Source organism: Neopsephotus bourkii, unplaced genomic scaffold (assembly GCF_033783945.1).
Source record: "Neopsephotus bourkii isolate Nb327-2 ecotype Australia unplaced genomic scaffold, CSIRO-AGI_Nbou_v1 NB_659, whole genome shotgun sequence".
NCBI classification, from domain to species: Eukaryota; Metazoa; Chordata; class Aves; order Psittaciformes; family Psittacidae; genus Neopsephotus; species Neopsephotus bourkii.
In genome coordinates, this window is record NW_026901158.1 from 2171916 (window position 1) to 2195236 (window position 23321).

The 23321-nt window shown below is 39.4% G+C and overlaps 1 protein-coding gene across 11 annotated transcripts in view; it reads right to left on the reverse strand.

The window, feature by feature from the left end:
* TTLL11 (tubulin tyrosine ligase like 11) overlaps nucleotides 1-23321 on the reverse strand; it is a 61267-nt gene that overhangs the window by 24691 nt on the left and 13255 nt on the right. For 8 of the 11 annotated variants that reach the window (XR_009725296.1, XR_009725295.1, XR_009725298.1 and 5 more), the window contains exons 4-7: nucleotides 22329-22904; nucleotides 21659-21754; nucleotides 21004-21122; nucleotides 8385-8489 (exon numbers count right to left, since the gene is read on the reverse strand). The exons of 1 other annotated variant lie outside the window; for it this stretch is intronic. Coding sequence is in view for 6 of the 10 variants with exons in the window: in XM_061352523.1 (XP_061208507.1) it covers nucleotides 8385-8489; nucleotides 21004-21122; nucleotides 21659-21754; nucleotides 22329-22904 (896 nt within the window). In the remaining 4 variants the exon portion in view is untranslated. Of the gene's footprint in view, nucleotides 1-8384; nucleotides 8490-21003; nucleotides 21123-21658; nucleotides 21755-22328; nucleotides 22925-23321 lie in introns of all 11 variants that reach the window. 2 more of the 11 variants (XM_061352525.1, XM_061352524.1) reach the window with 2 other exon arrangements.

Consider the following 23321-nt stretch of genomic DNA (forward strand, 5'->3'; position numbering starts at 1 on the left):
TTGATCTTTTGTGTTCCTGAGCAGATTTAGTGTCCTTCAGAAAGTTCTGTTCTAACAGGGGATAGCAATCAACATGGTTATTATCCACCCACAGCACCGGAGAAGTTATCAAGTCAAATCTCAGTAAATCTGTACCTTTGACTTTGGTTGCAAAGGCAGCAGATTTCCTTAGCCCCCTTGCAGCCAGCCTGTAGTCACTCATCCAAAACCAATATCCCCATGGATTTGTAGACTTTCTTTTCCACTAGATTTCCCTGAAAGACATTTCTCTATTGCCACGCTGCGTCCCTTTTAGTATGGAATACTTTAAAGTTATACCTTGAACTTCTAGGGAGAGGTATGTTGAAAACAAATGTATGGCAAGTGCAAGACAAAGGGCTCTTACAGGAAAAAAAAGAAGTGAGAATTGCAAGGAAAGCAATAAAGTTTTAATTAGTATGAACTAAACTGTGATGTCTAATTTCTGAAAGACATTTTTGGACCCAAGTTTTAAACCCTGCTTAAACCTGGGCTCTGAACTCATTCACACCTCCAGATGTCACCTTCAAATAGCAGGGGATCACCATTCACTGCAGCAACCCCCAAATGTGACCACACATGCGACCACTTGACACAGACCTGAGGCTGGAGACATCTCCCTGCACCAAATGCCAGCTCCAAGCTTATTTAGATGCTGAATGTTAGCAGCCATTGGAACAGTTCTTTGTAAAAAGCATCCACGCTTATGTTCAGTGGTGTTGAGTATCTATAAATGTGATCACTTTTGAGCTAAAAGGCTCTAAAAAGTCTTTAAAGAATAAATGCAGATCTTGAGTAGTGCTGTGGTAATGCTCCTCTTTGCTGCAGATTGCAAGGAAAAGAATGTTATTTCTTTCATTAGTTAAGTAAAGCTTAAAGCAATACATTATTAGTTCTGGGGGTTTCTCATGGAAGACTGGATGGTGTTTCACTGTTCTCAATTACCCTCTGGCTACCAAAATTGAGACTACATAAAGCCAAGAAACAGTAAGCATGCAGGCTTCTATTTTTAATCTCAAAAGGTCTGTTCCTTAACTTAAAAATTCAAATCTTCAGCCAGTTGAACTAGACCCTGACCAAAAGTGAAACCTTGCACTCAGGAGGGAGAAGGTTGTGTTTCTTGTAATGTAACTCTCATTTTAATGACTCCTAGAAGCCTCAAGCCCTTTCTCATTCTAAATTCCAGTGTGTTTTGGATTGTACATTATTCATTCATCATTAATGCTTTCAGTTTAATAAAATAAAAAGCTTTGCTTTAAAAGGTGCAAGTAGAGCTGAGGAAATTTCACTATATTTCATTTCTTACAGCAAATGATGAAGAGAGTGCTAAAGGGATCAGCTTCAGATAAATTAATTATAGCCCCAGTGCTCTGGTGCGGGTGCTGCCCAAGGCAGGAGGTTGGAGTGCTGACTTTGGGGATCAGCGTCTCCCACCACAGTCTTCATCTGCAAATCTGTCCTTCCTCCACAAATCCATACCTCTTTCGTGGAATGGCTTATGTTGGAAGGGACCTTAAAGCTCATCCAGTTCCAACCCCTGCCACAGACAGGGACACCTTCCACTGGAGCAGTTTGCTCCAAGCCCCTGTGTCCAACCTGGCCTTGAGCACTGCCAGGGATGGGGCAGCCACAGCTTCTCTGCCAGCGCTTCAGCACCCTCACAGGACTTTTTGCTGAAGCAACAGTCTCTGGAACTTCTGAGGAAGTGCAATAGTTTAGACAAGGGAGGTTTCAGCCTTTCGCTTTTCAACCCACCCTCAAAAGAAATGTGAAATGGCCATGAAGAGAACACCCAAACCGTTAACAAATGCTCTGGACACATTAGTGATGGGAGCCACAAAAGACTCTTGTCTCCCTGACTGAGCAGGAATGGACACAGTTCCAAATGGACACAATGGACACACGTCAAATTATCAAGCAGAACTATGCTGGGTTTGTATAAGGGTCAGAGAAAACTGTGTTTGTAGAAAAAAAACCCTGTATTATGGTGAAAGAAAAATTGTTGTTGAAAGTAAGAAAGCAGAGGCTCTAAATTACCACCAAGAACTTCCTTTTTCCCTTTGTATGGAGAAAAGCCGACAGCTGCCTTTGAGGTCATGGATAAAAACTCAAAACCAGCATCCCAGTTCAGACTTTTACTGAAATAGCTTTTAAAAACATGTTTCTTATTAGAAAGGTGCTTTAAAAATAAAACCATGTACGCTACTGCATGCCTCATTCCTTTCCACTCATATACTGGGAAAGTCTATAAAATATTTAAATCAGAACAAGAAAAATGTAACTCAATCTGTATTGCCAAATCTTGTACTCCCATTAAGTAAAAAAAAAGAGAATGTACTCTTTAATCTGCTTGTATAGGTTATTGTTTTTGTAAAGTTTAATGGTTTGTTTTCATTCTTTAGCCTAGCCCCTACCCTCAAGATTTCCTGAAGTTTAATTTCCTAAAGCACATATAATTTAATCACGATCTGCATTAAAGTGAAAGTTACCTTCTGCGATTTTAAGAGAACTACCTCTTTCCAAAGCAAACCTGCACAAGAGCTTGTCCCTATCTGCAAAGTGAATTGATAGACTTGCCTATTCTGCAGACTCACCTTAACTGCAAGCACTTACACTGTACTCTGACTGTAATTCTCCACTGCTACCAGAGACACTACTTCAATAAAAGTTTATTTCCTGTAGATCTACGGGCACACATGTATGCACCAAATCTCTACGTGGTCTCAACACGACTCATTAAGGAAAGCTGCTTAGCTCAGGGATATTACAGCCAGACTCAGGATCTATAAAACCAGGATTTGACTGTGAGCTGCACATTTTTGCAAGGGAACAGTGCACATCCTATTTTTTGCCCTAGTGCTGGCTGAATTACGCTCACTTGCAATGCACCATTACATTTTCTGCTGTGTTTCACTGCCATCTGCCATCGCCACACCATAAGGGTGAAGCGGATGACAACTCCCCAAGGGTCATGCAATCCAAGGCTACTCTGAGTACAGCTACGAGAAGCAGTAATACAGCTCAAGGTTCAGCAACAACGAAAATGCAAGGGGGATTTTCACCTCCCTTTCTACCATTAACTCATTGGAATATAGGAAAAGAGAGAAGTTCACCTTTCTGTAATGTTACCTGCCAGATTCAAAGAGCTGCTCAAAATTCCTATGCATATTTACCATCCAGTTCCTTCTCACTCCAGAAAGTGACTTCCAACGCGTATCTTATTTACTGTCTCATTCAAGGTTTCACCTTGAAAGCTTGGGTACAACACCCAGGGCTCTCCCTGAACACCCTGCAAAATGTCTATGGACAGTGCAGCTGTGGGGAAGGGATCAGAAAATCCAAACCTCCAGCAAGAGACTCTTGCACTGGTCCCCTCCATTACCTCTTCTCTCAGGGGATTCCCTACAGGCACAGGCAGGAGAAGCAAGCTGAGCCCCACACTTAAGAGCTGCTCCTTAGAATTAATTGTTTTGACTGACACAGCTGAGTCAGGCTAAATGAATGAAAGGTCAAACATAAGGTAATGCTTCTGTTGCTGTACAGAATAAAAGCAAAGCTTCATTTACATACTAATGTCTGACCCCAATACATTAATTTCTCTCATTCTGCAGCTCATGACAGATCTCTTTAGAAATTATCAACTGTGGAGAAAATATTAACTGCATCTTTAAAAAAGAATTTAAATTTTAATAAAGCTTATGGAAATGACATCTAAGACTACTTATCTTTTATACATGATTTACTAATTTATTAATGTTTCCTCCATCTATGGTTTATCCCTTTCATTCTGACCAGCCTTAATCTTTATGCAAATACAAGTTGCTGAGGGACAAACAAATCTGCAATTACTAATTAAAGGCTTCAGAATTCACAGCATTTTGTATATAAGAGTTACCTGCCAAGCTTAGAGTAGAATTGGGTAAGAACTGCAATATTCATATTTTTAGGAATGCTCACGTGGTGCAATCTAGGGCATTGCTAGAAGTATAAATTAAGCGATTTTGGTATCAGCTGACAACTGCTTACCTAATAAAAGAAAATATTATGTTCTGGGTTCTGAAGCTATAATTATTCCCTCAGCTGAGCCTCTATTCTCAAAGCAAGAACTATGTTAACACAGTTAAAAACAGAGAATAATTTGCATGACAAATCTATCTATCCACCCATTTATCACCACAGTTTACAGACCTCCTAAGAAACAGGTATGTCTTTGTTACTGGGGTGTGGAGGTATGAAATACATTTGTGTGCTCATTCATGGAAATAAATCATTTGGGAAACTAAGTCAAAGCCAGAGCAGTGGCTCTGCATTATCAACCATTCATGAATTTTCTCTTACGAACTAATCCCACTGCTTTTACTAATGCACAGAGACTTCCAGCCCTCACAGTACATGACAACAAGAAGTGCCATAGTTTGATGGCGTCTTGTGTGAATAATCAGCATCTTTTGTTTTGGCCTGGCCACTTGTGAGTTTCATTAAAGAAACAGAATATTCATCTCCTCTTCGCCCTCTGGCAAAGTAAAAACCATCAACAGGCATTTCCTCCTTTCAAAATAATAATGAAGTCACGCAAAGATAAAAGTATTAAAGGAAGATTAGACCCCAGAGAGTAAGGAGATTTTGGAAGTTATGTTAGAAGCATTATTGCTCTTCCACATCATTTATTCAACATTTGGAGAATGCTTTGAGGTAGTCAAAGCAACCACAGTAGAGTCCATATTTCAAAGAGCAGAATCCATCACATTAGAAATAAGGACTAATAATCACCATGTTGTTGGCAGACAACCATCATACAAAACACAGCTTGAAAACACAGCAGCTGCCCTGTCTCCTGGAAGCAGTTAGAATTTCCATCTCTCTCCAAGAAAAAAGAATCCATATCTCAAAAGAAATAAAGCAGATAATCACATCACTTAGACTTTAACCTTATTGTGAGCATGATCATGTCTAACTTTGCATGCACTTTCAAGGCCTAACGTTGCATTCACTCTAGAAGGATGAAAGAAATGGAGCCCACTAAGTTTGTTTGTGAGCTAGCAAACATATTTTAGGTGACTCCAAGGACAAATTAAGAAGGTACTCCATCAGCTTGCCATTTGCTTAACAAAAGCAAAATAATTTATCAGATTCTTGAAGAAGTTAAATCCAAGCCCCTGCAGCCTGTCATCTACAATCCCAGCAGCTCTCATGCCCAGCCATCTGCTCATTGCAGCCTTTCCATTTGCCATCCCAGGAGTATTATTTGTTTACTGCATATCATACTCTAAGCTCCACAGACATCAGTCCTCTTTCAGAGAAGGATGGTTCACTGCTTCTTCAGAGTGGGTGGGTTTCTTATAAAAATAAACACTTCTCATGAAAGATTAAATGGCTTTTGAAAGAAAACAGAAGACTGTGCAAGTCTGACACCTTAACACATTGCTAATGAATGTTTGCAAGATGTTGAAACATTGTGTGGATCCTCACTTGCTCCACACTAGGGACATAAAGTGATGGATGAGAATACTTCTGAGGTTTTTATATCATATGCAGAGAAGAGTAGAGCCACCCTTCAAACTCAGAACCTTAGACAAGCTCATGTACTGTCCTACACATTTTGCTTGGCAAGAAATGAAGTTTGTATGAGGTAATGTCCAACAGCCACACAAGCAATGACACATACTGCAGTTATCAACAAGTACTATTCAAAGACTAACACTTCCCTTTCAAAGGAGCTGTACAGAGCTCTCCTGGCTGAATTATCACGGATCAGAGGAGTTTCTAGAAGCGCTTAGGTTTTCAACAAATCAGAAGTCAGAAAGGCCGTGTTAATTCCCTTGTATTTTAAACTAAAGCTCAATCCAATAAACCATTTCAAACCTCATAATCAAAACTGAAAGTGCTTAACAGTGATACTGTGAATAAATAGTTTCACTGAACTCCTACTTTAGTAGGTGATGACTAGAATCAGTGCAGCAGCACACCAGAGAGAGAAGGGACACCCTTTAGAGATACAAAGCAGATACGACACACGTGGGATGAACATCCAACTGCATGTAACAGTTGCACTTGAGCTCTGTTTTTGTTTCTACAGAGCTCCCTAATACATAGTTTAAATCACTGAAGAAATGCATTTGAGGAGTCTCAGATGCAAAGTGCTGGAAAAAAAAGTTATTTCCTAGTTATTAATTGAGATTCTTATTTCCAACTTTCTAAGAATAATGGCAGTAACAGTCTGCATCAGCTGAAGATTTATTATTCAGTGTGACAGAAGCAGTGAATGCTCATGCTATTACCTGTCATCTAGTCTGAGTGCTGCAGAAATACAGCATTACAATGAAATAATGGATAAGCAATGCAAAACCTGCATCGAAAGACTTTGTTCCACTGTAGCAAAGAATTATTATAGAACAAAGATCATTATGTATTGTCCCCAATACTTTACTTTTTGTGGAGGTAGCTTTTATTATTCCTAGTAGATTTATTTGTGTTTACTATTTGCTTTTAAGGTACTTATGTGCCTCATTACTCCTCCAGAGTTTCCTTTGTTTCTTTAGAAAAGCATGCCTTAAAAACAGTAATACAGGATACTGCCAAGACAAACCAGCTGTAAAGCCTGATGATGTATTGAAACCAACATTAGACCACCAAGTGCCTTAGAGTAGAAGAGAAAAAAACCTGAATCCCATGGAATTTCTTCCCCTGTGGAAATGATTCTTAGAAAGCAGTCATGATTATGGTAGGATAGAAAAGGAGCTTCACCCTGTCATCCAACAGAGTAGGAAGCAGCAGTGCAATTGCTTTCTATCAGCAGTAATCCTCCTATTAAAGCAGGTGAATTCTACACACACAAAATAACACTACTGGTGATTATGCTCCTGTTAAGTCATGTGGCTTTACGCTTTCCTTCTGTGGCAACTGGTGCTAGGCAGTTTTAAGGCTTTCTCATTTTTCAGAGACTAGAGACCAATTATTACTCAAAAATAAGCCAATCAGCTCTCCTGCTAAAAGATGACTGGCAGCAGAAGTTAAATTATAGAGAACAGCACTGCCCCCAATACATTCATTTCTGTCACTCTGTCACTGTAAGAATTTACAGCAGATAGATATAATCTCTTTGAAGGGGGATCAAGTCATAGAAAGTACAAGCCTAGTTTTAAATAGAACCTTAATTTTAATGAAAGCTTCAGGGAATGATGTTTATGCTGCTTATCTTTCATACCTGGTGATTAAGTTAATTTATACTTAATGGAAGAGGATATTTCTAATCCCCAGACAGGCTCAACATCTGTCTGTGACTATGTTTTTGGAAGCCTTAAGCTGCTTGTGATTGATGTAATAAAACCAGGATCCTGCAGAACTAACACCTGAAGGATATCTGTAAGAGGGAAAATGGTTTTTTTTTCCTGCTCAGTGCCTGTGCTTAAACCAAAATTCCAAGCCCTTCTGCTGTCCCTTTAAAACCTCCTTTGCACTCCCTCGCCATTAGTATGTGAGTACAAACAGGGGAATAAGCAAACAGTTCTCAGACATGGTTATGATCTAATATTCATAATCATTATGTGCAGTATCTGACAACACAGAACTTTCTGATGGCCTGAAGCTAATGAGAGTAAAAAAGCTCCTGCAAAAAAACAGAGCAATAATCTCCATTTTTCCTTCATTTCTCATTCCATTCCATTTAAGACCAAATGTTACCAAAATAAATGCCTGTATTTACCCTATAGTTACAGCAGAGAAAAAAAGTCTTGAAGAGTAAACATCTTGCCAGGAAAAGAGATCACTGTCAACCCTATGCCGACAAATCACAGTATTTCTGTACAAGGCAAGAAAACACACAGCAAAGAATGGTATTTCCAGCTGCTATGTATATCCATGTTATTTTAAAGGAATGCTCTTCCAGGAAGGAAAGCAGCTACCAGAGATTATTACAAAGCAGTCCAGGAATACTATCACACACTGGAAAAATTCATGGCAGTTCCAAGCAACACAGAACGGAGGGAGGAAAACCTAGAATGTGAACAGAAGTCACATGGCAAAAGAAAAACAAAAGTGCTTCATCTAAAACTGTTTCTGAAAAGGGATAAGTCTCCCCAGAACAACTTGCATTTACACATTAACCAACAGTACCGGAAACACGTTAAAGCAGTGCAGTAATATTTAAACTCCAATAACATATCAAGTGTGTTGTAAGAGTGTCTGACACGCATCGTTATCATTTCCTCAGGCCTAAAACCCCCTTGTTATATTAAAAATACCCTCAAAAACCTTATTAATGCTCTATCTTTATATTAAATCGTGAGTATAAATTATAGATGTTTCTCTGCAGCAAAGCATGAGCAGCACAAGCTGGACCCATTCCATGGCTCTGTTCTTTGACATACTTGTTCCGCAGTCGTTGACTGGGTCCATCTTGGCACAGGTCACTGCCCTGATGGCCAGGGAACAGGTAGCACAGACAGTTGCTCAGGCAAGGCAAGGCTCCAGATCTAGAACAGCGAACACACGTGTAATGTAGCACCACACTAACCCACATACAAAGCATGGAACAGTAAATGCACTTAAACACAGAATCACAAGGAGGCACAGTGAAGTTCACTTTCACAAACGAGGAACACACATTTAAACTCTGGCACTTTCTAGCCACTGAATCCATCTAAGGAACAAGTCCAGTTAAGTGTCCATGTGGAAAAGTTGAGTTAATAGGAAATTCTTGCATTTCCCTAGCCTATCTGGTTTTATCTTAAGAAATCTATTGTATTCATGTATCTCTGTCTTCAACTTCTGTGGTCCCTTAGGTTGATTTTGCTTTTCCCTCCTCCTGGTTCCCCTCTAAGGATTGTCACACGACTTACATGTATAGGACATACTTGTTAAGGAATTATCAAGCCTCTAATCCTTCTTGCTTTGGTATTTCCTTGAGAAGGTATTTTCTCCTACATCACATTTTGATATCCCACTTCAGGGTTTATTTGAGTAAAGAAAAATCTAGGGAGTCTTCATTTTACTCCAAAGGATGAGAAAGAATTGAGATCTCAGCAATTTCAGCTGCATGCAAAAATCAGCAAAAGCAAATCTGTAATGAAAAGGATCTTTTCTATCTCCCTCCACGTATCTTAACAGCTTTACTCAAAGCCTCCTAGAAATAAGAGAGATTTTTCAAATCAGAAGAAATTCAATTAATTTCAGAATTGAGCTGCCTTTTTTCAGCATCCTCCTCAAACCATATATCCAAGCCAGTGAAACCTGCTGGCTGAGACACACGTTGCAGTCAATAAAAGGTACCATCAGTTACTTCAGCCTGCCATATGAAAAGAATGGATTGTGTTTCGTTCAAACTAACAGTTCCAAACTTGGGCTTTCATGTTCCAGTGCAGTGAATTAATGGTTTGCATCAAATGGAAATACAGAAATGAACTGTGTTATTTCTTATAATGACATTGGGTAATTAGAACATTCAATCTGCTTGCTCTGTAACTCACAGCTGTACCAACACTGACAACTATTTGCTCCAAGTTCTCCCATTCTGAACCCTGACATCTCAATACATTGCAGAAACATAACTCTTAGAAGGCATTTGCATGTATGAATTTTCCACTGGTGTTAAGGGATATAATCCATGCATTATCATTCATTTATTCCATTTTACTGTTACCTTAATAAAACACTGTTATGTGGCCCAGGAGCCCTACTCCACAGGAATTTGTTTCTTTTATTAGGAAGGTGATGTACTTTAGTATGCCCTTGGCTGATCGATTTGTTATAACATCTTCCTGCTTACATAAAATCTTAGGTTTTTTTAAATCAATTTGTTCGTGGGTTGTGCCATCCCTGAGAGAACATAAAGTACACGCTGCAGCTCAGCAGCAACATGAGGAGTTTACAGATATTAACTGGAAACCAAGACAAAGTATTTAAGGCTCACCCCACAGATTTCACGCTGTCAGAGCTATCACAGTTGGTCGTAGTTTTAGGTACACGTAATGTACAGATTGTAAAGATGGCAAGGAGACAGGTAAGAAATGAGACATTTTTATACTAGGTACAAATACACACATAGGCATGCTGCATATACAGACATACATACAAATATGCATTAGATATACTACCATTTATCTTTATATTAAATCCTGCACACATATTCTATGAAAACTATCTGCTGGGAAGCAATTTAGTAGCAGAAAGATTACAGAAAATTGGAAGTTCCTGAAGTTTACATTATAAACCAACTGGAAAAAAATAATTTAAAAGTGGAGTTGCATGGAGCTCTTGGAGCGAGTCCAGAGGAGGCCATGGAGATGCTGCGAGGGCTGGAGCAGCTCTGCTCTGGAGCCAGGCTGAGAGAGCCGGGCTGGGTCAGCCTGGAGAAGAGAAGGCTCCTGAAGGGGAGGCCTTAGAGCAGCTCCAGTGCCTAAAGGGGCTGCAGGAAAGCTGGAGAGGCGCTTTGGGCAAGGGCCTGTAGGGACAGGACAAAGGGGAATGGCTTGAACCTGCCAGAGGGGAGATTGAGATGAGATCTCGGGAAGTTCTTCCCTGTGAGGGTGGTGCTACTACTCCTGCAGTAAGTCAAGATATCACCCAAAAGAGCAGATTATGTTAGCAAGCTACAGGGAGAGCAGAGGTGAAGATTATTTTTCTGATAGCAGAAACTCAGCTCTAACGATTAGCATATTGAAGTGTCAGGCAAAACACAATTTGCACTCCAGCCTAACTACTAATCACCTTCCCTGTATGAACATGCAAATTCAGTGAACCCACTTGCACAGAGAAAGCTCACACATATGCTGCCCCTGCCCTATACTTTAAGACAGAGAGAAAAAAGGCAGCTTTAACTTCAAATCACAAGAACTTTCCTGTATTGAAAACAAAGGAGGAAGTTACAGCACATGCAAGTAAAGAAGATAGAGTACTATCTCTTAAAAATGTACTTTAAAAACAACTAAGCAGTTTTCTCAACAAAGGAGACAACTGCTCATTTCCCTCCTCCTCTTTGCACTAGACAGGCTGAGATTAATGCAGTCAAGCAGAGGAAGAGAGGAGATAGCATTTGTAGAATGTGTACAGAAAACAGAATAAACTTCTTTCCCTATATGAGGAACAAATTAGGTTTCAATCAAAACAATTTTATAAGCAGACAGTTGCTTCCTTATGTAGAGTATTGCTGGACAGCCTGGTTCGCAGTTAGACAGCACATTACACCATGTCCTCCTCTGCCCTGTACTCTCTTCAGTGCATTCACTAGGCACAAATACATTTGTTTAGCTTTTACTACACGGCAGGTTTTCAACTCAAGAGTTAGTTCAGATTAACACCCTTTGACAACATGTACTGCACCTGCAGAGCTGGATGGATGCCTGGATCGCTGAGGCAGAGAAGCCCAAAACAACCTGAGACAAGTACTGAAAATTAGTTGGAAATTAAGCCCTTGTCCAACACAAAAACAAACTTTTGTCAGGCTGAAGAGATGTCAGCCTTAAAGAGTACATACAAGAAGCCCTGAATAGTGGAGATAACGCCTAAGAACATCAAGGACTTTTCTACCCTATCGTTTTTGCAAGCCAGTACCTGTGAGGTAAAAGGAAAAGGTGAATGGCCGTAACAACTACAGTAATTTCATCCTCTCTTAAGTATTTTATGAATAAGGTGAAAATTGCTATTTGTTTTATATCCTATCCAATGTAAATTCAGCAAGTTTCTGACCATGCTTAATGTGAGTTTTCACTGGTTTCAGCTGAAGCTTGCCGTCAGCAATGGCTGGATACAGCCAACATCTGTAGGGAGCAAATCTCCCAGGGATGCTTTGAAGTATTCCTGAGTTCATGTTTAAAGAAAAACAAAACCAAACCAACACAACACAAAAGGAACTTACTCAGTTAGAATAAAGTCAAAGGAGGAGCACACACCAAAAGAGCTCCAACATTTATGCTGTCAGATACAGAAGGAGGCTTGATCAGATGCCAGTGCCACAAAGCCTTTGTATTGCAGCTCGGTGAAGCCTCTTCCCCCAGTCATTGCTGCTGGCTATGAGGGATGCAAAATACAGCGTGCCTTACAGCAGACTCTGTTACCAGTCAGACTTACTTACAATCTCTATTAAATAACTGAATTCAAGGATGTATTTAAACTCACTGCCTGCACATTCATTTTTATGCCGTTTGGAAGGAGACTAAGCAGCTACCCCACTTTATTCCTGACGTCCTTTCTCCTAGAGCAAACCTTGAAGATTACAGCAACTTTTGCAGCTGCACTACAAAGACTTGAGGAAAGTGACATATTCTGATAAAACCTTCCTTGTTGCTGGACTTTACCACAAAGGTTTTCATTCAGTGATCCTAAGAAGAAAAAAAAGCAGAAAGACTTCTTAATGATCAACACAGGTATTCACATAGCATTACATTCTAAGAGATGCAATTGCTACAGCACGCTTTTATATATTAGGATGTTTGGAAAGTTCAGATTTTATGGAAACACTCTTGACAGGTCACATTCCTCAGTTTATTTCCAATCCTTCCTCTACTGCTCACTAGAATTCTTAAAGAGCAGAAAGAAAGAGGTGCCAATAGAAGTGTAATTACATTAACTGCATCTCCAAACATGGCGATTCAAGCCTAATTGGACAAACTACTCTCCTTTGGTAATGTGGTAACATAAGACCAGTTACTGCAGAAGCAACGGCTGCTTTGGACCAATTCATTTCACAGGGCTGAAAATGAAACCTTTAAAAATTATTCAGCCCATATCAATTAACACTTTTAAATAACCTGGTGCTGTCATCAACTTCCTTGCGGAGTACATTGTAAGCACTTCCAGCTGTCCCTTAATATGGGTCATTTCAAGAGATGCAAAATAAGACTGAATTCACTCTTTATGTGGAAGTTAAAATACAGTCTTTACATTCAAGATGTTGGTGCTTAGAATACAATATACGAGCAAACACAGACCATCCTGCAAAACTGGGCTGTGGATAACAAAACGGGATAATTGTACATTAATCTGCTTTGAGCATGGGGTCATTTAGTGCCACGTTTGTGTGCATCCCAATGATATCCCGTGAGCTCTCCATTTTATTAGCAAAGGGCTGTAAAAATGAGAAGATGAAAATAACACCAAAGAATGACACTAAGAAAAATCCCTTTTAAAATCCTAACATACCATATATTTAAAGAGCACACCATGCACCATATATATCCTATGTTGTATAGGAAATGCAATGGCTCTACACACTGTATGGGAGAGAGCAAAAGATAAAGAGCTCAATAATGACAATCAGGTTGGCAAAAGGTGAAGAATGCTTTGCAAACCTTAGCAATCACCAGGAATATTTACTGAAGAACACAGCATCAGACCTCGAGTCTTCCAGAGAGGAAAAGTGAAGCTTTTCTGTAATATTTTTATATATCAACAATACATAAACTGACCTCATACACTACCAACAGGCCATACCCTGAATGCTATTAGCTTAGAAAGACTGGCAGTGCATGGGAGAAGCAAGACATCCTCCTCTTTTCACAGAATGAAAATGGTAACAGGAGGAAGATATTTTGTCTAAAGGTCACTGAGTAAAACTGCCTGAATCAGGAATAGAAATTGCATCTTTTATGTCCTAGTCCAGAGGTATTTTCACAAAACCAACTTCCCCTGTAATGGTTTGATAAACGTTGAAGTGAATTACTGAATTCCTGCTGTATTTATGTAGGGATATGGTGCTAGCTATTTCTGAAGAAACATTATTATTGCTCATGTATTTATGCATTAGTAGTCAATTAAAACATTCCAGATTACAAGCTACTTATAAACTAAAAGATCTGACCTTCCTATCAGCAGATTTTGTTTTCCATGTTAGGACTGCTGCCACACAGCACATTCAAATTATTTGATACTGTTCTGCACCCTGTACTCTTATTTTCTGTTGTATTAAACACTCTTTTGGCACTCTCCTGTAAGTGGCTCTTAAAACCAACATAGATCTGTTCCGTGAGTCAAGCACTACCACATCCTTCCTTTCCCTTCATGGAGGGACATCCCACGTTGTAGTTGGTAGATCTTCCAACTGGGCCTGTCGAATCAATACAAGTAAGGTTAAAAGCTCTGAAGGATAAAGCAGGTAATTGGAAAAGCAAGAACAGAGAGCAAAGATCAAGGCACCTATACCATTTGCTTCACAGAACTCAACGGAGTAGCTGAAGCTAGTTCTTGAGCAGGATGAGAAATAGCAGTAGAAATAAATACTCTCCAACTACAGAAAAACAAACATTTCAATAAACTGAACTGAAGTTACATTGAGAAACATCACATTTAAAAGTCTCCCTCACATGTCTAACTCATCAAAAGCCGCATGGGCTAATGTAACAGACAAGAATTGATTCTAAAGTTGGCAGACTGCCTGATGAAGGAATAAACCAAAAAGCCCTCTAGGATAGAGAAAGGTCTAATTCAATGTGCTTTCAAAAGGCTCTGGCAAAATGATCCTGAATATGAATGCTGGGTCATTTTGACTGATGGAGAAAAAAATTGTGTCAGCCTCCAAAATGAACCACAGCAGGAAGATCAATCTCAAGAAAGCCACACATATGAGTTTATACACTCCCAGGCAGAAATAAGGCTTGGAATGAAGAGGTGGTGCTTGAGAAGCATTTGAATAGCTGAAAACCTGACCAGACTTCCAAGTGAGAGCAAAGGGATACAGGAATCAACCTAAAGCTGTAGCAGTCAGCTCATAAAGTCAATTAGCAAATGGAAACCAAAATACTGATACTACCACAGCCAGCTTTAGTGCGTGCTTATTTTTATAAGCACTAAACAGCCTGTATAATGCAAAAAGCACTGACAACCCTGAGAAATGAATCCCCGTGGAATATAGTACAGTTACACACAGAAGCAGAAACAAAGATACATTACAACATTATTTTCTGATCAGCAATAGCTGTAACAGCAATGTTCTCCCGTTCAGTCTCTCCATGCATTTGTGCACTGAATTTCTGACTCTCTTAAATAACCCCTGTCACACAACCATAACCTTAGAATATGTATAGTGAGATAAACACAGTAATCAATGGCAAGAATGACTTTATCATCATCAAAATCCAGGATAATCATACACTCGAGACATCTTTGCAAAGTATATTTTCCTATTTCCATTAAACATGACGCAAACATCAGGGGAGGTTATGAAATTGAATAAAAAAAATCTCTGGAAACTAAATGAAGTACAGCTGCACAGGTTATTTCCTAACTTTTTTCCCCTTCTTTAAGAGAAGAACCCTAACCCCGACCTTTAAGAAAGTACAAAATTGCTTCTCAATAGCAAGAAATGAAGAATCCACGCAGTAGAAAAAAGGAACCATCTCGTTCCTGTGCAAGAAAAAAGGAACCATCTCGTTTCTGTGCAAGAAAAGAGTAAGATCTCTTGGGAAGCAAGTTCTACAAACCCTTGACTGGAATTTCTTCCTAACTACATAACACTTGGAGATAAAGAGTCAAAGTGACATACATTAATATTTACAGGGTGCTCTCTGAACAGAGTGACACTCGCCAGTGTTTGGCTGCTGATCTTGCAAAACTCTGAGAGACACCACATTGGGGTTCTTCCTGCTCAGGGAATGAGTTAATCACACTCGACATCTGCGAGAGCCACGGATGCCACAGAAGAGAATTGTACCTGACATATATTTAACAGAAGGAAAAAATAATCAGAATATCATAAATTTCAAGGCTGACTTCAAATAGAGAAGCGATCTGTACAGCGAATAGCACCCAAGGAAAGATAAGCAATGAAACGGAATGCCGTAACAGGTAATAAACCAAAAGCACTCAGTTTTGCGGGCACAATGACTTGATTGGTTTTGTAATAGCCATAGATTAAATTACATTTCATTTCCAAAGTGTTTCAATTCTTTCTTCTGTCAATGGCTATTTCAGCACTGAATAAAAGTCATTCTATCACTTAGAGGGCTGCAGCTTCTTCATCTCCAGCAAGTAAAAAGCAGATTTTATTCTGTGAGCAACTCGTATTTCTAATGACAAGCATGTCACAATACTATGCTTTCTTTGTCAAAAGAAAGAAATGCTTACTTTCTGTCTTGAAATACGTAAGAAATTAGGCATGTGAATGCAAGAGATCACACTGGGGCACAGAATAAACAACAGCAGCACAAATACAAAGAAGTCTCTTACAATGCTAATTAATCCAGCGATAAATAAACTCGGGTGCAAACATTCCTCACAGGAAAGCAGGTCATTAGCATTGATGAGATGATATAAATGATCTTCCTAAGACATTTAGAGCAGACCCGCTCCAAATGATACTCACGCCTTGCAATTATACCACCAGTCAAACACTTTACATCTACCATCCAGTGGAGAACATACAGTATTTGCATACAAGACTGAGATTCCTTTTTGCTCCTCAAATCTAATGGAATTTTTAAAGGAATTAATTTCTAATAATTAAATACCAAAACTAAAACCTTTTACTGCTATAACGAGTCAAAAATCAGGCACAGAAACCCAAAAGTTTGTGAAGCCTTTCAAAATGGATTTTCTGCTGGAGGTGCAACATCAACAATGATTTGCATCACTGATTATCTTAATTAAACTGCTGTTTACATAAGTAACCTTGATTTACTTTAAATGTTGTTCGGTGTCATTAGACCACTCATTTAATCGTGCACATTTCCTTTAGCTGAAGCCTCCTCCCACCTTCAGCAGGCTGTGAACAGCACTCCGCTACAAGAAGTAAAGCCAGAGCAAATTTAATCCTATACAAGCTTAAGACCCACATTCCTCTTGCAGTTTAACAGGCAAGGTTAGACCCACTGGTCAGAAGCACAGCAGGAGACATCTAAAGAAGCTGCTACTTTAACATGTTAAATTTGAGGAAAATAGTTACTTGGAAGTCTCATACCAGTCCCTCTGTACGAACGTTAAGAAACACATTTCAGACCCTTACACTATACTAGTTGTGACAGGGATTTCACTCTTCAAGCTGGGTGTAGCCAAGATTTCTGAGGACGCTGAATGCATACCGTGATCCTGTGAAGGAACATGTGCCACCCCTGCTATAAATGATGCTTTGAATGTGTTAAGTAAAAAGAAACTACATTCCCTGCCTTCCTTTTTCTACATTACATTTCTCATTCAAGGAGGAAAGCTCCCTCCTGATGCTGCAGTGACCAGCTGGCAAATGCAGTGCTGAAAGTCTCCACTAGATCATAAATTTGAACCAAAAGATTGAAAAAATCCCAATCTAAGATGGAAAAACCACCAGGATAACTCTGAAATGAGCAGTGGCAGATGTTCACAACAGAAATCAAGACCAGTGACCATCACTACCCCCTGAATTCACTCTGTAGTGATGCTAGAATAAAGTAAGGTTTGTTTGGCAATATTTACAGAATTACAGAGCTTAAAATTCCATCCTTCCAAGAAAACAGCTCGGCCACAAATGACTGTGCTTGTTCCAGCGTGTCATCAGCATGGATGATTGCAATGATCTGCTCAAGGCTTACAATCCATGACAACAGCACTGCCAAACAAACAAAAGCAAAGAGTAGGTATCTTCCAAATTAGTTATTGCTTTAATTGCTTAATTATGAGTGAAATTGGAGTTCCAAATTCAGGATGCCTAAGGATAATAGGACAAGTCTAGAAACCAAAGCTAGGGCAAAGAGGGCTCTACATTTCTTTTTATAACCATCCATCTTCAGCTGATTTCTTGTTTCTTTTATAAAGAGCAAAACAACCAAACAAAACACCCACCATGTAGTTGATGAGCTGCCTCTTTTCATTCCAAAGGGTTACCCAGGCTCTGCTTGGGCAGGCAGAGCCAGGCACCACTCACCCTCTGGGTAACAGAATGGCTTGAAAACAGGCTAACAAAGTAACCCGCAGGGCCGCTTTCAGATTCCTCTTGCGGGCTCCAAGCTGTTGACGTACATCTTCACCCTGCAGAGCAGTGCCTGGCTCCAGAGCTCCCTATTAATAGCTGCTTGGAACTCTGCTGTCATCAGACTTTGGCTAAAATCAGGCCAACGTAAAGGCTTTGGAAGCAACAAGGAAATTAATGCAGCAAAGCAGGACATCAATGCTCATCAGGATAACTGCTGCCTTCAGGATCCCTCCCAAAAGCGTCACACGTGCCTAGGTCACTTTTTATCCTACCTTAACTCCTTATCTTCTTTGCATCATGGAAAACCACAAAAGCTTCCCTCATCTCTACAATAGAAAATACTTCCTCCATTTAAAAATAAAATCAAAATCTTTGCATGAATTTAAAGTTTCTGTTTAACCATGTTACATGCACACAATACTAGCCACATACACCTCAGTACTTAAATGGCCTGGGCAAATACTTACAACTAAGAAAAGATCATTCATATGTGGAACAACAGCCGCTAAGTATATTCAAGTATCTTCAGTTGAACATGTATCACTGGAGATTTTCAGTGACTAAAGGAAATTACTAGTGGTTGGGGCATGTAGAGACTGGAATTGTGTTCTAAAAACCGAGAGTTATGTATGGCACAATAAACTGGTCTTATTCAACTTAACTTTCTTTCACAATTACACATCGCATGAAAGGAAGGAAGAAAAAACAATCAAAACTGCATAAAGATGAGGAAAAATGAAACTAAGAATATTTCTGAGCTATTAATCTTTCCTGATAATGAAGTACTTGAGGATGACTCCTGAAACTCGCTTTCATTTAGATGCTTCATTTATTTTAATCTGGGAGATAATTAGAGGGAAATCAAATCCATCTCCACAGCAGAATGTTTACCTGAGATGCAGCTCAGACTTCACAGTATTTCCCCTGTGTGTTCAAACCCAGTGCTATAGATATCATTAAAACTTTACTTAGATTAATGTCCATTACTTAATGAGCATCAAAACTGGAGTCTGCAATGTTTGCTGCTGGTCAGCTGTCAAAACAGGAATTCTTTCTGATTTCTTTGCTATTAATAGGCCAAATTTTGCTTTCCCTGCTGGCAGGCACAATTAGATCAGCAGAAAGATTACAATGGGTAGGTGAACTAGTGTCCAGCATTCAATCTCTAGCCAATTATTTAGTTATTATCTTTGGCCTGCAGACAGAGAAATGATGCCATTTATCTGCAGTTACCTGTAGGAGTGTTTGGAGACGGAATGTGGGAGCACACATCAGAACTGGCTGAAATGCACCAAAACAAGCAAGAGGTGGGACACAAAGCAAAAGCACTGCAAAACCTTTGCTGAAGGCAAGGCAAAAGCAACCGGTGCTCAGTTCCTGTCTTTGATGCAAATCACCATAGGTGATCAGGAGGTCCTTTACATGAAGCTCACAGTAAGATCATGTCTCTCCCAAAGTTGCAGGCACCATCATGAATAGTTCAATGAATAGTTACTTGGGAGTAGAAGGGGTAACTCTCACCTGAAGGGGGGGCAGTTGTCACCCATGAGTTCCTGTATATCCACACAAAACATTATCAGAAGATTGCCCTTCACAGCAAGAAACAGGACTTACGGTGAAGACATATAGATATTCATCAACAAGGTGCTCTATTAACCAGATTATCCTCAAAAAAAGCTGCACCATTGATGAATTCTTCTTGTGACCAGCCAACAGTTTCTCTCATCATGCACTAATCCTGTTATAAATTATTGAGGACGCGAAATGTATCAGAGAAGAACCCTCAGTGGAATAAGCGTTCCACACACACCAGCGTTCTCCAGGAATTTATTTGTAGTTATCATTTTCCTTTATTCCCTATCTAATATTTAGCTAATGAATGCCAGACATAGCTTCAGCATGAAAAAAGACATGACTAGTTACATAATTACAGGTTAAAAATGATCTTTTTTCAGCTCCATGCACTGAAGGGATCTTACAGGTGAAGGTTAAGTACAGGCCACACACAGTACAGATCGCTTTGCAAGATATTCTGTACACTGACCACAGCAACCTCTCTGTGTGGCACTGCCTCTGAAAGAATTGTTTGATCTTATAATATTACTACAATAATAAAGATTTTTTTAAGTAGTATCAGTCATGTCTTCTTCATGGGACTCTGTCTGCAAAAGGACAGCAGGTTTGTGCTTGAAATCATTACAGAACATGAATAACGTACTTAAGGTTGCCACTAAGCACCAAGAAAAGAACAAGGTCAATATTTAGTATGAAGGCAGGCCTATAAGCAAGAATTTCTATGGGAAAAAAAAAGAAATCTCCTTTTCATATCTCCAAGGAACTGCTTAAAACAAGGTATTTCATCAAAAAAGAAGACACTCTTTCTCTCAGCCTGATCCCCACCACAAGCACTGCTGTGCAAGCCGCTCCAGGCAGTTCCTCTCATTTCTAGATCATAGATTTGACTATATTTATTATCGCAGATCAAGCAAGCAATTTCTAAATACAATATTTATACTCTTCAGCTCCAGTGGGGCAATTCATTCAGAGTAATTGGTGACTTTCAAGCAAATTAACACACAAAATTTACATCTCATAACTTCGGAATGAAAAAGAGGCCTCAAGCAAAAGTACAAGTAAATAAATCTGAGTTACTAACTTGTTTGCACCAGTTCTGAAGCAAAGGTAAGATATTCTAAGGGAACTGATAAACCCTAATTTACTACCAGTTTGTGGACATTTTCAATTCCTTGAGTACCTGCATGGCTCCCTGCACACTTCCACCAGTGCTCTAAAAGCAGCACATGAAGTGATCAGAGCCAACCTGTGAGACCCCCATTTGGTGAACTTGCTGCTACTAAACACAGAGTACAACAAACTGTTTTCCTTCCCTGACCTTCCCTTGGCAGATCCACAAACCCAAATACTCTTTGTGCACCATGCCACCAAATCCATGTTCTACAAGCTTTTCTACAAGAGTTACCACTGTGGATGCAGGAGTCACACAGACAGCGGGAACTCATCATCCTGGATAAACTGACATAACTGGGTGAAAACAGTTCACTTTTACAACTACTACAAAGTACTGATACAAAATAACTCAAGGTCAACACACTTACTGGATATCTTTTCTCTTTTTATTCTGAGGGTCCATCAGACGAAGAGTGTCTCTGATAACAGCTACTTTCACTTCTTCATCAACGGGGCTTGGGACGTTTTCAAAGACTCCAGGAGAAAGCTTTCAATTACAAAGGGATGCAATTACTTGGCACAGACCTGAAGATTATTTACTCCACATTTCCTCAAACTTCATGCATGTCATGTATGTTTTAAATACACAGTGATTGACAACAAAATACTTCTTACAGGATACACAAATACCTTCATATTTTCAGTATGATATTACAACATTTTTTGGCAATTTTCTCTAGTAAACTGAAGTATTAAGAAACAGATTCCTGCCAATGTTACCATTTATATTGTGTATACAAACATGAAAAAAATGATTAGCAATCCCCTAAACACAATTAAGCCAACTGCAGGGGATGATGAATAAATGTATTCATGACAAAGATGATGGAGAGCTTTCACAATTCCAGTAAGTCATATTTCTAGTGTATAAGATTAGCAATGATTTCAAAGCAGAAAATTACAGAGAACCTTGGCAGTTTCATATTAGTAGACAGCTTTCATCTTTCAAACAAGGAAAAAAGACCAGCAAACCAAATCTAAACAGTTTCATTCCAATATCACTGTCAATTTGAGAGGTCTTACCTCTTGCTCATGTTCTATTCTCATGCTGGGGTTTGCATTTACTTCAAGTAACATCGGCTTCAAGTTTTTCATCAGGAGAATGTCAAACCCTAAAATCTGTGCATAACAAGCAATGTGTTACTTCAGTTCTACTCAGTCCTTTTCTAGAGAATGCAATGGTCATCCATATGTCAATGATCAGAAGAAACACTTGAGGGGCAAAAGAGAAATAACAAGGAAACATGCCAAATTGCTGAACAATTCCTGAAGCCACTTGCCTTCAATATTAATGGCTACTTTCATGCTACTCCCATCTCAGAATCTGTCAACATGGAACCTCAGCACCTGTGACAAGTGGGTCTTAAAACTGCAATCATCTTAGCAGCCATTAGGAAGCTCCAAAGCTTCATAGTTACAACATCTAAAAGATGGAAACAAGTGACTACTGCTACTAACGATTGATACCCATTGAAAATTCTCCATATATGTTTATGCCTAATAGTAACACAGGTCAGGAGATTGAGATTTGTAAGGTAAAACCTGGAGGTGAGGAAAACTTTAGCTCTGAGCTCATGCAATGCTACTCAGTACACCCAACCAGTGATCAGCATAACTAGAGAAGAAATTAAACATCCAGAAAATTAATCCATGCATAGAAACAGCAGCATTCCTGGCAGTAATTCCAACCTACCTGGAAGCAAGTTGGCCCAGGCTTTCCTGCTGGTATGTCAGACTGATAGTAAACTTTTAGTTCTGGTGTCAGTGCAATAATTGTTTTAATCACCAGTGAAATTATATCTGACCACAGCTTTTTGACATCAGCTCCTCTGGAAGACAGCCTGCATAGAATGCTGGAAAAAGTCCTCTTGCTGCCAGTGTTCACACTGTCAGAATGGATGAAATTCCCACTATGGATATTTAGTGAGTAGTTGGTTAAATGCATAAAAACCTGGTGCAAATTTTTTAGTGTGGGTTCTTGGTAGGGCTCTGTACAGAATCTAGAAAGTCCATCTTTGGCTATGTAAATCTCTAAGGGTTCTAAAGATTTCAGTAAGACATAAAGACGAATATCAAACTTCAGTTTGTCAACGAGCAGTGGTTTGCAGATGTACTCCTGGACCACAGCTGGCCGGCTCTGGATGCTCCCTGTCTGCCTGATGTCACTTGGGTCTTTAATGAGGTAGATTCCATCCCCCTGGCACCCTCCATCAGGTTTTACAATAAAAGTGGGCTTCCAGGATGGATCGCTGTCTTTCATCATACGAACCTAGAAGGAAAAGGATTACACTGAAAGACATCAACTGAGGAAGGGGAAAAGGGCTGATGAAAACCAACAAATTGCATTTATAAACACAAATAAACAAAAATAACACGATCACATAACTACAGCAAGTAAACACTGTGGAAAAAAAGGCAGAGGATAAACAGCGCTGACACAGACAGAGACAAACCAAAAATCATGAGTAGGGAATTAGTAGTACAGATAAAAGGTCATTTTATTTAACAAGCCATTGTATAAACTACACCAGGAACATTTTAATGTTACATACCAATATACACACTGAAATGCTGTGTACCTCTTGCACAGAGAAATGCTTCCAGTTCACAGATCTCTTAAAGAGCTATGTCACTCATCACTGCTAACAAGTAAAATTAACAGAATAATTCCAGAAATGTTTTTTTT